This window comes from Notamacropus eugenii, chromosome 5, assembly GCF_028372415.1.
Source record: "Notamacropus eugenii isolate mMacEug1 chromosome 5, mMacEug1.pri_v2, whole genome shotgun sequence".
Classification (NCBI taxonomy): Eukaryota; Metazoa; Chordata; class Mammalia; order Diprotodontia; family Macropodidae; genus Notamacropus; species Notamacropus eugenii.
Window position 1 is genome coordinate 195,008,306 of NC_092876.1, and position 15,848 is coordinate 195,024,153.

At 36.3% G+C, this 15,848-nt stretch overlaps 1 protein-coding gene and 1 pseudogene across 3 annotated transcripts in view; one reads left to right on the top strand and one right to left on the bottom strand.

Moving 5' to 3' along the window:
• USP12 (ubiquitin specific peptidase 12) overlaps nt 1-15,848 on the bottom strand; it is a 227,723-nt gene that overhangs the window by 67,171 nt on the left and 144,704 nt on the right. For all 3 annotated transcript variants that reach the window (XM_072611783.1, XM_072611781.1, XM_072611780.1), the window contains exon 2: nt 13,616-13,696. Coding sequence is in view for 1 of the 3 variants with exons in the window: in XM_072611780.1 (XP_072467881.1) it covers nt 13,616-13,696 (81 nt within the window). In the remaining 2 variants the exon portion in view is untranslated. The remainder of the gene's footprint in view (nt 1-13,615; nt 13,697-15,848) is intronic.
• On the top strand, nt 7,812-9,017 carry LOC140505620 (small ribosomal subunit protein eS1-like; annotated as a pseudogene).

The window sequence follows — 15,848 nt, forward strand, 5'->3', positions numbered from 1 at the left end:
TTGTTTTTTAATTTTCAAATTTTATTTTGTTAAATGTTTCCCAACTATACTTTAATCTGGTTCTGGGAATGTTTAAAACCTTTGCTGTAATTTACTCTCAAATTCTTTGCCCCCTTTGTCCTACATCCAATCATACTTTACTAAAACCCAACACTGGACTGTTCCAAATATCTACCTACTTCACTCATAGTCACATATTGCTGAAGAGAGCTAGAAGAAATGAAACCATGCTACCTGGTTATTTAATCTCAACTAATCTCATCTTTCCTTCTGCAAGGCAATCATTCTACTATTCCCTATTGCACTTGCCAAAGGGGGTCTTTCAACCATTCCTCTCTCCTCAATCCTCCCCATCTCCATACTTTCTCTACTAAGGACCTTGCTTCTGACCTTACTGGAAAATAAATGATGTCATTCCCCCTTCTACCCTCTTGCACAGCACTCAAGACATTTTCCCAACTATTTTCTCCTTCATTCATGTTTCAGATGAAGAGGTGGGTCATCTTCTTGCTAAGATCAATCCCTCTATGTGAACTCTTGATGCCGTCTCTTATTTTCTAAATTTTATTAATGTGTTTTGCTTTTAAATTACGAACATTTACAGAATATTCCCACTCCATGCAAGGTGTTTTATAACAAATTAAAACTACTAAGGAAAATTACTAACACAGTAATATCATCTGAAAGTGCATGCAATATTCCACATTTATATTTCTCCTTACCTCTTTAAAAAATTAACAGAACTCTATTTTTTTCTCACTTCCACTCCCAATTCTATTGGGGGGGGGGGGGGGAAGAAAGGAAAAAAATAAAGTCTTTATAACAAATATGTATAATCAAGAACAAATTCCCTCAATGGCTGTACACAAATCACCCTTCACCCTAAATCCATCACCTCTGTCATGGATAACATGCTTTATCCTCCAGAATCATGAATGGTCATAGAACTGACCATAATTCTTAAAGTTTTCAAAGCTATTTGTTTTTAGAGTCTTACTGTACAAATTGTTCTCCTGGTGCTGTCTACATGAATTCATTTAAGTCTTTTGATGTCTTTGAAATCTTATCCCCTCATTTTTTACAGTATAAAAGTACTCACAATTCATATAGCACAATTTATTCAGCCAATCCTCAATATGTGGGCATCACTTTAGTTTCCAGTTTTTTTCACCACAAACAGAACTGCTATAAATATTTTTGTGCAACTGGGACCCTTTCTTCTTTCTTGGATCTTATCTGAATATCTAATTTTAATGGATACAGACCTCACAATGAGATAGCTGTCAAAGAGTATGGGCTTATTTAGTAACTATTTGTGAATGTGCTTGTTTTCCCACAAGTCTTCCAACATTTCTCATTTTCTTTTTCTCTTATCTTTGCCCATCTGAGAGGTGTGAGGTAGAACCCTGGAATTTCTTTAATTAGTAATGATTTGGAGCATTTTTTATGTGGCTATAATCCGGATTTCTTCACTTGAGAAATGTCTATTCATATCAGACTATCAGGAATAGCTCTTGTTCTTATAAATTTGAATCAGTTCCTTATATTTCTTAGAAATGAGTACTTTATCAGAGAAACTTGCTACAAAGTTTCCCAGTTGTTTCCCTTTAATCTTAGTTTGATTGTTTGTATAAAATAATATTGTATGTTACACAAAATCAAAATTATTCATTTTCTCTTCTGTGATCCTCTCTCTATCCCTTAATTAATCAAGAATTTTTATCTATATATCTTAATTATTTAAAAGTTTCTATAATTTGTTTATGGTATGACTTTTTATATCCAGGTCACTTATTACTTAACTCATCTTATTATAAGGTGTGAAGTTTCAGTCTAAATCTGATTTCTTCCATTTTGCTGCTTAATTTTCTCAGGATTTCCTTTTGGTAAAATAGTAAATACTTATCCCAATAATTGGGGTTTAATTCTTATCAAATACATTTGCTTTTGTATGTTTTATACCTAATCAGTTCCACTAATCAATCTCTATTTTATAACCAGTAAAAAATTATTTTCATAACTGCCTGGGGGTATATTTTGAAATCTGGCACTGCTAGGCTACCTTCATTTTCATTTCTTTTCTTTATTTGTCTTGAAACTCTTAACCTTTTATTCCTCCAATGAGTTTTATCATTATTTTTCTATTTCTACAGAACATTCCTTTGGTAGTTTGATTGGCATGATATTGAACAAGCAAATTAGTTTAGGCAGTTGTCATTTTTAGTACATTAATTTATCCGGCCCATAAACATCCTTGCTTCATCCCTGAATGTACTGGAAACGAATAAACTGTAAAGTTTGTCTCCATCACGTAAGATTCTAGTAGTGCTTGATTTTAGATTTTTGTTGTTGTTCAGTCTTTTCAGTGATGTCTGACTCTTTGTGACCCCATTTGGAATTTTCTTGGCAAAGATACTACAATGGTTTGCCACTTCCTTATCCAACTCATTTTTCAGATGAGGAAATGAGGCAAACAGGGTAACTTGCCCAGGGTCACACTGGTATTAAGTACTTGAGGTCACATTTGAAATCAGGAAGATAAGCCTTCCTGACTTCAGGCCCATTCTAACTTTTCTTATTTTTACAAATAATTTGTATAATACTGCTAATTGTTCTTTGAAATTAATAGAATTCACCTATGAATCTACTTAAATGGTTGAAAGAATTCACCTGTGAATCTACTTTGGCTTTGACTCCCACTAGCTTACCTTCACAATCTCTTTCTAAATACTAGCTCCTTCCTGCTTCTTACAAACACTCTCAAATCTCTTCACCTTGAAAAAAACCTCTATGATCATAGGATTATAGTTTTAGGACAGGAAGGGGCCTTAGAAGCCACTGAGTCCCACCTTTTCATTTTACCAATAAGGAAACTGAGGCACAAAGAGGATGATTAACATGGCCAGGGTCACGTAGTAAGTGTCCCAATTTTCCTACTGTAAAGGGCAACACATCCTCACAGTCACCCAAGCTTACAATATTATTATCATTTTCAACTCATCACAATTATTCACCCCACATATCCAAACTACTGCCAAATTCTGTTGCTCTACATTCTCAAAATCTCTTGTATGTGTCCTCTTCTTTCCATTCACACAAAACCCTAGTTCAAGTCCTTAGCCCCTCTCACGTGGACTACTGTCAATTTTCTGAACTGGTCTCCCTGCCTTAAATTTCTCCCCACTCTATACCAATCCATTCTTCATTCAGTCAACAAGATGATTTTCCTAAAACATAGGTTTGACTATATCACCCCTCTCTGCCCAACAAACTCCAACAAGCTCTCTTTTACATGTAGCATCAATTATAGTTTTTTGTTTGACATTTAAAGCTCTCTACAATCTCACCCTCTGCTGCCATTCTTAGCCTTCTTAGATTTTACTTTGTATTTTAGACACTCTGGTCTACTTTTTTTTAACTTGGCACTCTATCACCTTCTGTTCCTTTGCTTTTGTACTGGCTGTCCCTAATTGTTCTCTCTTCTCACCGCAGCCTCTTAACTTCTCTGACTTCCTTATAAACTCATCTCAAATCCCACTTTAAGCTAGATGCCTTTCCTGGAAAGGCCAACATCTAGTACCTTGTTTTCTGCAGCTACCTTCCATCTATTTTGTATGTGCCGTGCTACATATTGCATATCTCCCAATAGCATAAAAGCTCCCAAGGGGCAGCTAGGTGGTGCAGTGGATAGAGCACCAGTGCAGGAGTCAGGAGGACCTGAGTTCAAATCTTACCTCAGGCACTTGACACTCACTAGCTCTGTGACCTTGGGCAAGTCACTTAACCCCAACTGTCTCATCCTGGGTCATCTCCAGTCATCCTGATGAATATCTGGTCACTAGATCCAGATGGCTCTGGAGGAGAAGTGAGGCTGGTGACCAGCACAGCCCTCCCTCACTCAAAACAAAGTCAAGTGCAAGTCATGTCATTATTTCTCTGAGGGCATGGTCTTCTTCGGCAACAAAGGACGAACACACAACAGCTCCCAACAACCTGGAACTATGCCCAAAGGGCTATAAACCTGTTATGTCCTTTGACCCAGCAACATTACTGCTAGATCTATAACCAAAGAGATCCAAAAAAAAAGGCCTAGGTACAAAAATATGTGTAACAGTTCTTTTTGTGGTGACAAGGAATTGGACATTGAGGGGATGTCCATCAACTAGGGAATGGATAAGCAAGTTAAGATATGAGAAAATATGAATAGGAGGGTTCCAGAAAAACAAGGTAAGAGATATAAGAAGAAATGCAAAATTAAGTGAGCAGAGCTAGGAGAAAACTATATACAATAACAGCAATAGCATGATGATCAACTGAGAAAGCCTTACTCTAAAATGTTATTCACCTCCAGAGGGAGAACTGATGAACTCTTGAGTGTAGAATGAAGAATATTGTTGTTATTTTCTTTATTTTTCTTGCTTTTTGTGTGTGGATGTTGGTGGGGAGGGGAGGGTAAAATGTCCAACATGGCTAATATGGAAAAGTTTTGCATGACTTCGTATGTATAACTGATATATTACTTGCCTTCTCAATGAGTGGAAAGGGAATGGAGGGAGGAAGAGAACCTGCAACTCAAAGTTTTTAAAAATTAATATTAAAAGGAAATCAATCAGGAGTCAAGATGGCAGAGAAGAGGCAGGAACTCAGCTGAACTGTGGCAAATTCTTTCCAAATAACTTTAAAATAAATATCATAAATCAAAGCAGCAGCAGAGCCAACAAAAGATTGAAGTAAAACAAATTCAGCCAAAAACAACTTAGACTAGAAAGAAAGATCTGTCATACCAGGATGGTGGCAACTCCAGCAGCAGGCATGAGAGGTAGCTGCAGCAGCAACAGCTTCAGGGGTTCTTAAATGACAGATGGTAAAGAAGTCAAACAACTGGTCAGAAAGAGATTATAGGGGACCCTTTGCTAGCAATGGGTTCAGGACCCCATTGCATTATGGTTCTAGGGCAAAGAGGAATACTGCTGCTTGTAACCACAAGGAAGCAGACACCCTAGTCACATTTCCAGGACAGAGAAGAGTGATTATGGTCACTCAGAAGGGATCAGGTCCCCTGGTCTCAGGTACAAAGCAGAAAAGGAGAACTAGCCCTTATAGCCAAAGGAAAGCAAGAGCCTGTTTTACAGATCCAGAACATAGAAGAAGTATGTGTTTGCTCACAAGGAATTGGGGGTGAATGTCTCCATTCCAATGCAGAAAGAAGTACTGTAGCTTGAAGCTACAGAAGAGTAGGTAACCTGGTCATAGCTTCAGGGCCAAGAGGAGTGCTGGCACTTGCAGCTAAAGGGGAACAAGGTCTCTTCCCAAGTAAAGACCAGAGCACAGGACAGGAGAGAAGTGACCATATCTTTCCACAGATCATACCACCTTGGAAGGTCTTTGCAGGGACTCACTTAGGGTGAGGCAATGCCCATTCATTGAACAGCACTGTTTAAGAAGTAGCCAGGGCATGGCCCCTTTAAGGAGGCTCAGAAAAAGAAAGACATCAGATTTGGTGGGAACCAGCAACAATTACTATTGATAATCACTCTATAGCTAGTAGCTAGAAAGGTCCAGAAAAGCCTTTAGACAGGGTCAAACCTGTGAGGAGACACAGCTGGCTGAATGGGGATCCAGCTAGCTAGGTAACCCAACTCCTCCTCTCCTGTCTGCTTCCTCCTTCCCTTCCTTCTCCTCTCCAAAGGATGGTAAATTTTGGATGTTCATAAGGTGCCCAGTTGCCTGGGTTTTTACTGGCTAGTTTCTCTCCACTCCACTGCTCTCTTCCCCTCTTCTTTTCTCTGCTCTGCTCTGCTCTCGCAAAACCTTAAACCTACTATACTCTAAAGCTGCATTCCTGATGAAAAGACCAGAGCTGAATAACAAATATGATATTCAAAAACAAGACTTAAGAGAAGCATTAAAAAAAAAAACCATGAAAAAGAATACAGAGGGAAAAGGTATGACTTGAATATGATGAGATGATATCCAAAAAATTACATTAAAGGGTGAGAAAGAAGAATGCATGGAGAGAAAAGGGAAGGAAGAGAAAAATGGGGAAAATTATCTCACATATAAGAGGTGCAAAAGGAAGAACTTTTACAAGAGAGGGGGATGAGGGGGGATGATAGGCAACACTTAAACATACTCTCACTGGAACTGGCTCAAAGAGGCAAACATATACACCTCAGTTGGGTAGAGAAATCCATCTTACCTTACAGGCAAGTAGGAGGAGAAGGAGATGGGGGATGGGGGCCAGATGTGTGATGGAAGAGAGGGCAGATTAAAGGAGGCAGTGGTCAGAGCAAAAGAGTTTTTCTGAGGGGGCAATAGAGGAAGGGAGAAGAGGGAGAGACAGAGAAAGACAGAGGTGGGGAGGCAGGGGGAAGAGATGGATAGAGAAACAGGATGGAGGGAAATATAGAATTAATTTTAATCGTAATTGTGCATGTGAATGGGATAAACTCACCCATAAGAGAAACAGATAGGAGAATGGATTAAAAACCAGAATCCAACAATATGTTGTGTGCAAGAAACATCAACTGAAACAGAGAGACATAGAGTAAAAATAAAGGGCTGGAGTATAATCTATTATGTTTCAGCTGAAGGGGTGGCAATCATGATGTTGGAAAAAGAAAAAATAGATTTAATTAAAACAGATAAGAAGGGAAACTACATTAAGCTAAAAGATACCATAAACAATGAAGTAATGTCAATGTGCATATGGCATAGCATTAAATGGCACAGCATCCAAATTCTTAGGTTGGTTGTTGTCCTTCGTTTTTCAAGAGGACCAAAATGACATCATCATGATCAAGTGAAGTTTCAATGTGTCCGACTGTGGCTGATCAGACCAATACGAGCTCGGAATGCTCTATCACAGGTTGGGCACAGATAGTCTGCATGAGTTTTTGGGGTTGATACTCCACATTTGTGCATCCTACATTCTGCTTGGCTCATACAGCACAGCACCCTTTCTGATATGGGCATGCCATGCTAAGCAGTCCTGTGCCAGTGTCTCCCATGTTGCACAGTCAAATCCAAAGTTCTTGAGAGTGACCTTCAGAATGTCTTTGTATCGCTTCTTCTGATCACCAGGTGATCACCTGCCCCATGTGAGTTCTCCATAAAATAGCCTTTCTGGCAAGTGTATATTTTGCATTCAAACAATGTGGCCACCCCATCAGAGTTGCGCTCTCTGAAGCATAGTTTGAATGCCTGGCAGTTTAGCTCGAGCAAGGACATCAGTATCTGGTACCAGGTGATTCTCAGAAACTTCCTAAGACAGATCAAAAGGAAGCGATTCAATTTCCTGGCATGGCGCCGCTGGTAGACTGTCCAGGTTTCACAGGCATACAACAGTTCTGTAGATCTTCAGTTTGGTAGTCTAATACCTCTTCTCACCCAAACTTTTCTTCAGAACCTACCAAACACTGAGCTAGCTGTAGTAATGTGTGCATCAACGTCACTATCAATGTATACATCCCTGGAAAGTACACTGCCAAGGTAAATGAACTTATCCACAGCATTCAAAACTTCTCCATTTGCTGTAATCGATGGCTCCACGTATGGACAGTGTGGTGGTGGCTGATAGAACACCTGTGTTTTCTTGGTATTAATTATTAGGCCAAAATTAGCACAGGCAGCAGAGAATTGATCCATACTCTGTTGCATCTCAGCTTCAGAGGCTACATTAAGTACACAATCATCTGCAAACAGAAAATCACGTACCAACACCCCCACCACTTTGGTGTTGGCTTGTAGCCTTTTCAAATTGAAGAACTTACCATCAGTATGGTAGCTGACCTTGAAGAGTTCATCCTAATTAAAAGCATTTGAGCTTTTGGCCTTCAGAGCAGGATCATGGCGGTGGGCAAGAACAAGTGCCTCACCAAAGGCAGTAAAAAAGGAGCCAAGAAGAAAGTGGTTGATCCATTTTTGAAGAAGGATTGGTATGATATAAAAGCACCAGCTACGTTCAACATTCACAATATTGGCAAGACACTGGTTAAAAGGAATCAAGGAACAAAAATTGCCTCTGATGGTCTCAAGGGTCCAGTTTTTGAAGTGAACCTTGCTGATCTGCAGAATGATGAGGTTGCTTTTTGTAAGTTTAAGTTAATTACTGAAGATGTTCAGGGTAAAAATTGTTTGACTAATTTCCATGGAATGGACCTTATGCGGGACAAGATGTGCTCCATGGTCAAAAAATGGCAGACCATGATTGAAGCCCATGTAGATGTCAAAACTGATGGGTACTTGCTCCGCTCTTTTGTGTTGGTTTTACCAAAAAGCGCAACAACCAGATCCGTAAGACCTCTTATGCCCAGCACCAACAAGTCCGTGAAATTCGTAAGAAAATGATGGATATCATGACCCGAGAGGTGCAGACAAATGACTTGAAAGAAGCTGTCAATAAACTAATTCCAGACAGCATTGGAAAAGACATAGAAAAGGCTTGCCAGTCTATTTACCCGCTCCATGATGTATTTGTTCGAAAGGTCAAGATGCTCAAGAAGCCCAAATTTGAATTGGGAAAGCTAATGGAACTGCATGATGAAGGCTCTGGAAAACCTTCAGGAGATGAAACAGGCGCAAAAGTAGAAAGGGTTGATGGTTATGAACCACTAGTTCAAGAGTCTGTCTAAAATAAGAACTTTTAAAGATTGAAAAATAAAAATTTATCATTGTGATGGTTTTGGGTTTTTTCTTAAAGGTTTATAAATCAAATGGCAGTAATCTTTTCTGCTTAGAAAACCTCATAAATGTGACAAGTAAATGGCTTGATATTACCCAATGAAACTGTATAATTGCTATGTAAATAAACTTGTTATAAAACCATTGGGATTATCATGCAAGATGGGTTCAGCAGGAATGGAAGATTTGAGTCACTCTCATTTTATCAATGAAGTTTACAAAGTATTTGTAAATCCTTTTTTTATTTAGCCATTTAATCCTTACAACCCTAGTGGCAAAAAGTGTCATGTGTTGTTTTGGATAGGTTTTAAATAAAAAAAACTGACTTCAAGTTACTGCCTCTTAAAAAAAAAAGCATTTGACAACATGGCTGAAAACATCATACTAAAAATCATGGGAGCAAGCACACAGTCCTGTTTCACTCCACTGGTGACTGGGAAGGCACGAGAGCATTGTCCACTATCCAAAATCCAGGCAAACATGCCATCATGAAATTGGCGTACAATACTGATGAACTTCTCTGGGCAACTAAATTTTGACATAATTTTCCATAAGCCTTCACGACTAATAGTAACTAAAAACCTATGGTGCATCGCAACTACTCAGTACTGATGGAGCCACATTGATTAGTGATAAGGACCATGATCATAGAGAGATGGGCTGAACACTTCCATAGTGTTCTCAACAGACCATCATCAATCAATGCTGAGGCCACTGACCGTTTACCTCAGGTTGAAGTCATTCCTTCCTCAGCTGAACTTCCAACTGAAGAAGAGGTTTGGAGGGCCATTAGGCTCCTTTCATGTGGCAAAGTACCGGGTGCTGATTCAATTTCAGCTGAGATTTACAAGGTAGGGGGACCACTTCATACAAAAGCTGACTGAAATTTTCCATGTTATATGGCAAGAGGAAGTTATCCCCCAGGAGTTCAAGGATGCCTCCACTATCCATCTCTATAAAGGTAAAGGGAATAGATTGTCCTGCAACAATCACAGGGGGGGGGTCTCTCTCTTAGTCATTGCTGGCAAAATTCTGGCTAGAGTCCTCCTTAATAGGCTGATCCTACACCTGGAAGATGGTCATATACCTGAAAGGCAGTGTGGCTTCAGACAGGGCTGAGGTACAGTCAACATGGTGTTTACTGCCTGACAACTCCAGAATAAATGCCAGGGGCAGAACAGAGATCTGCACACAACATTTGTATATCTGACCAAGGCCTTTGACACTGTTAGTCCAAATTCTTAAAGGAAAAGTTAAATGAGTTATAGAAGGAAACAGACAACAAAACTATAGTAGTGGAGGATCTCAACTTTCCTCTCTCAGAATTAAATTAATCTAACCCATAAGAAGATAAGGAGATGAACAGAATTTCAGAAAAGTTAGATATGATAGACCTCTGGAGTAAACTGAATAGAGAATAGAAAGGAGTTATACTGCTTTCTCAGTTGTACATGGCACCTTTACAACTGATCATGTATTAGGGCATAAAATAAAATCTCACAAACACAGAAAAGCAGAAATATTAAATGCACCCTTTTCAAACCAAAATACCATAAAATTTACATTCAATAAAGGGCCATTGAGTCACAGATTAAAAATTAATTAGAGACTAAATAATCTAGTCCTACAGAATGAGAGGGTCAAAGAACAAATTATAGAAACAATAAATAAAACTAGGAGCTAGTATTATGAAAAAAATGAAATTAATGAACCACTGGTTAATTTGATTTAAAAAATAAAACCAAATGATCAGTATCAAAAATGAAGAGTGAATTCACCACAAATAAAGAAAAAATTAAAGCAATTATTAAGAGCTATTTTGCCCAATTACATGACAATAAATTTAACAAAGTGAAATGAATATTTACAAAAATATAAATTGCTCAGATTAATAGAAGAAATAGAATACTTAACCTTATCTTAGAAAAAGAAATTGAACAGACGACAAATGAGCTTCCTAAGAAAAAATCTTTAAGATCAGTTGGATTTACAAGGGAATTCTACCAAACATTTAGAGAACAATTAATTCTAATCTTACATAAATTATTTGGGAAAATAAGCAAAGAAGGAAAGCTACAAAATTCCTTTTATGACACAAATATGGTGCTGATATCTAATCCAAGAAGAGCAAAAAGAGGGAAAGAAAACTGTAAACCCATTTCCCTAATGAATATTAATACAAAAATTTTAAATAAAATCCTAGCAATGAGATTACAGCAATTTATCTCAAGGATAACACACTATAACTAGTTGGGATTTATACCAGGAATGCAAGGCTGGCTCAATATTAGGAAAACTATCAGCATAACCAAATATATCAATATCAAAGCCAACAGAAATCATATGATTACTGCATACAGAAAAATCTTTTTGACAAAACACATAACATTCATTCCAACTAAAAACATTACAGAGCATATCATTTCCTTTAATCAGTAAGTAATATTTACCTAAAACCAGGAACAAGCATTACATGTAATGGGTATAAGCTAGAAATCTTTCCAATAAGATCAGGGTTTGTGAAGCAAGGATATCCATTATTACCACCATTATTCAATATTGTTCTAGCAATAAGACAAGAAAAATAAATTGAAGGACTTAGAACAGGCAATGAGGAAACAAAACTATTATTGTCTGCAGATGATATGATGGTACACTTGGAGAATACTAGAGAATCAGCTAAAAATTTTGAATCATTAACAACTTCAGCAAAGTTGCAAGATGTAAAATAAACCCCCATAAAGCATTAACTTTCCTATATATTGCCAATAAAGTCCTACAGGAAGAGATAGGAAAAGAAATTCCATTTAAAATAACTGCAGACAATAAAAAATATTTAGAAGTCTGCCTGCAAAGACAAATCAGAGAACTATGTGAACATAATTAGAAAATGGTTCTGACACAGATAAAGTTATATTTAAACAGTTGGAGAAATATTAACTGCTCATGAGCAGACCAGGCCACTATAATAAAAAATTACGATTCTATCTATATCTACTTATTCAGTGCCGTAACTACCAAAAAAAAAGTATTTTATAGAGCTAAAAAAATAAAATTCACCTGGAAGAACAAAGGTCAAGAATATCAAGGGAATCAATGTAAAAAATTGTGAAGCCAAGTAGTCTAGCAGTACCAGAACTCAAACTGTATTACAAAGTGGTAATCATCAAAACAATCTGGTACTGACTGAGAAACAGTGTAGTGGACAGGTGGAATAGATTAGGCACACAATACACAGTAGTAAGTGACCATAGTAATATAATGTTTGATAAACCCAAAGAGCCAAGTTTTTGAGACAAGAACTTTTTGACAAAAATTTCTGGGAAAATTAGAAAGCAGTTTGGCAGAAAAATGGAGCAACATCTCATACCATATACCAAATCAAAATGGGACCATGATTTAGATATAAAGGGTGACATCATGATCAAATCTGAGAAACATGAAAAATTTTATCTGTCAGATCTATGGGTAAGTGAAGAATTTATGACAACACAAGAGAAAGAGTATTACAGGATGTAAAATGAATAATTCTGATTACATTATATTAAAATTTTTTACACAACCAAAAACTAATGCAGCCAAGAAAGAAGGAAAGCAGGGAAATTTTTTTACAAGTTTTTCTGATGAAGGCCTTATTTCTCAAATATATGAGAACTGAGTCAAATTTACAAGCTTATAAGTCATTTCCAAATAGATAAATGGTCACAGGAAAGTTTTCAGATGAAGAAATCAAAGCTATCATATGACTACTACTAAAGTAGTCATGAAAAAATGCTCTAAATCACTATTGATTAGATATTAGACAAATGCAAATTAAAACTGACATATTGCCTTACATGTATCAGAATGACTAATATGACAGAAATTACAAATGGTGGAGGGGATCTGGAAAAATTGCAATATTAATGCATTGATGATAGAGCTGTGAACTGATCCAACCATTCTGGAGTATACCCTTTCAATCTAATAATACCACCACTAGGTCTGTATCTCAAAAGAGATCAAAGAAAAAGGAAAAATATCTAATGTAAAAAATATTTATAGTACCTCTTTTTGTGGTGGCAAAGAATTGGAAATCAAGGGAATGCCCATCAACTGGGGAATGGCTGAACAAGTTGTAGTATATGACTATGACAGAATACTTCTATTCTGTAAGAAATGTTAATGCTTTCAGAAAAACCTGGAAAGACTTACATGAACTGATGTAGAGTGAAATGAACAGAACCAGAACTCTTTACAATAAACAACTGTGAATACCTTGGCTACTCTCAGTAATACAATGATCCAAGACAATTCTGAATGACTTAATGACTTCACCTCCAGAGAAAGATCTAATAGAGCCTGAATGCAGACTGATGAATATTTTCTTTATTTTTCTTAGGGTTTTTTTTTTTTTGGTCTATGTTTTCTTTTCCAACATGGCTAATATGGAAATATATATTGCATGACTGCATATGTATGACCTACATCAAATTGCTAGGCTTCTTAAGGAGGGTGGAGAAGAAAGAGGGAGAGAACCTGGAAATGAAATTTTTCGAAAGCTAATGTTAAATATTTTTACATGTAATTAAAGAGGAAAAAAGAAAATACAATTTGATTAACTCTAAAAAGAATAAATGAATAAGCATTACAGAAAAAAAAGGAGGTGAGGAAGGTTAGCTCCCTAAAGGCAAGAGATAGTTTTCCTTTCTTTGCATTCCCAATACTTAGAACACTGAATATCAAAAATTATTCTAATTTTCAATGCCTGTCCTTATAAGAATCTGCCATTTCCTCTTTTAAGTCAAAATAATTCTAAATCAAACCTCTTATGCAATTAAATTCTAAAAAATGCAAATGAACAACTGGTTTCAATTATATGTTGTCATTCATCATATTTTTCAAACCACATATGCAATTAGGTTACTTATGAAAATTATCATAGGAAACTTACATTGACTAATCCAAAATAGTGTTCATTGACTGGAAACTGTTCTGGACCAATCTCTTTCTCTAAAGCCGAGGCATTGGCGCCCTATAAAATGAAAAGCAAAAATCTTAGTATTTACAAATGTTTTCACAAAACCTTTAGCCAATAACATGCCAGCAAAGGAAATCAATTATACCTCTTAAAGGTAAATATTTTTTAAAAATCATTTATTTCAAGAAAATAAAGGATTGCCAAAAAAAGAAAAAAAGCATACTAGTCTACATAATAGTTATGATTACAGGCTACCCCCCATAATTTTGAAATGACAAAAATATAGTCATACACTGAAAAACATTGATAAGGCTCTATTTAAGATTTACACTAGCTAGAGTAGAAAAAAGTACAAGCTTTATTTGGACTGATATAATAAAGTCATTTATAAGATTTTTTTTCCATCATTTTTCAAAATTCCTAACAGTCCAACCATGGTTATATTCAAAATCTTGTGTTTACTCAATTTAATTCAACAAATACTTATTCTATAGAGAATTATCAAAGCCTTTAACATATATACTGTTAAGGGTAGTAGTTCATTTCTAATAATAAGATGACCTTTCAATTTCTTTACCAATCCTAGGAAGTTACTGCAAGAGGGAAGCAATACAACTCATATACAGACTGGCAAAAATGACAAAAGAGGAAAAGGTCAGTTGTTTGAGGGACAGTAAGAGTACAAGCACACCAGTGAATTCTTGAGACTACAAACTAGCGCAATCACTCCAGAAAGCAACTTGAAATTATACTCAACAAGTCACAAAAATATGCACATCCTTTGACTCGGTAATACCACTAGGCATATACTCCAGAGTTTAGAGACAGAGGAAAAACATTCTATGTAGAAAAATATTTATAACAGCATTTTAATTTTAGTAAAGTACTACAAAGTAGGAACCTACTAATTAGGGAGTAGCTGAAGAAATTTTGGCATATGAATGTAATGGAATATTATTATATTATAAAAAATGAAGAATATGACTGATTAAGAGAAATCTAAGAAGATATATATAAGAATTAATATAGAATAAAATGTAGAAAGTCAAGAAAACAATTTATGTAATAGACCCCATAATATAAAAAAAAAAAGTTTTAAACAAGATTTCATAACTTTGATCAGTGGAATGACCAATCATGACTTCTGATGAAGCATGTCTCCCCACCTGTTAACAGTTGCAACAGATTAAAGGTATGAAAAGTGCATTTTTAGAAATATGCTTATTTTCTTTAACTAGACATTTGTTTCAAGGAAGGGCTTGACTTGCTTACTTAATTTCATTTAAATCCTGTTACTAAGTTTAAAACTGTAAAGTGTCCTGATTTTATACTGATAAGTACAGCAGCAGAACCTAAGGGGACACAAAATAGGATCAAGAATAGCCCAGATATTCTTTTCAGAAGTCCAGAGACTAGCCCTGACAAAAAAGTCTCATGTCAGAAAGTAAGGCTGGAAGAATGAGCAAACAAAACCGGAGATTCCAACGTAAAGAACTATGTTATGGTGATATCACGGTGACAAGGGATACTCAAGACACAAACCTGAAAGAAGAAAATGACTTGAAAACATCTAGAAGAAAAAACTCAACAACTTGGACACAAGTTCAGCTATAATTCCCATAGAAGATGGAGTTAAAAAAAAAAAAAGAATGAAAAATGTTTTCTTAAATGAAATGAGAACTATGAATGGAAAAAAATGGAAAAATAAGAATGAGAAAAACAATCCTATTATCATCAGGGGTCATAGACACAGATACTCTGGGAGTGGTTTTACGTATGTTTTGATTATCTTAAAGTAAAGAAGAGAAAAGAACACACTAAGCTGCAAGTAATGAGAAAGAGTATGGGAAATAATCTCATATTATTCCAGTTTAGAAGTAGATGATAAGAAGGAGGGGGTTTAAAAGGAAGGGAAGAAATGGTAAGGGAAAAGGGAAATAAAAAGGAAGGGGGCTGAGAGAAGGGAGGTACGATTAAGGGAGGTAGTGGCCAAAAATAAAACTATCGAGGAAGGGAAGGGAAAAGGGAGAAACAAAAGCATAAACAGGGACAAATAGGATGGAGAGAAAGACACAGACAGTAATCATAACTGTGAATGTAAATGGAATGAACTTTCCCAAAAAATGGAGGTGGATAACAGAATGGATTAAAAAACATAATCCTACAATATACAGTTTATAAAAACACATTTGAAAAGGGGGAATAC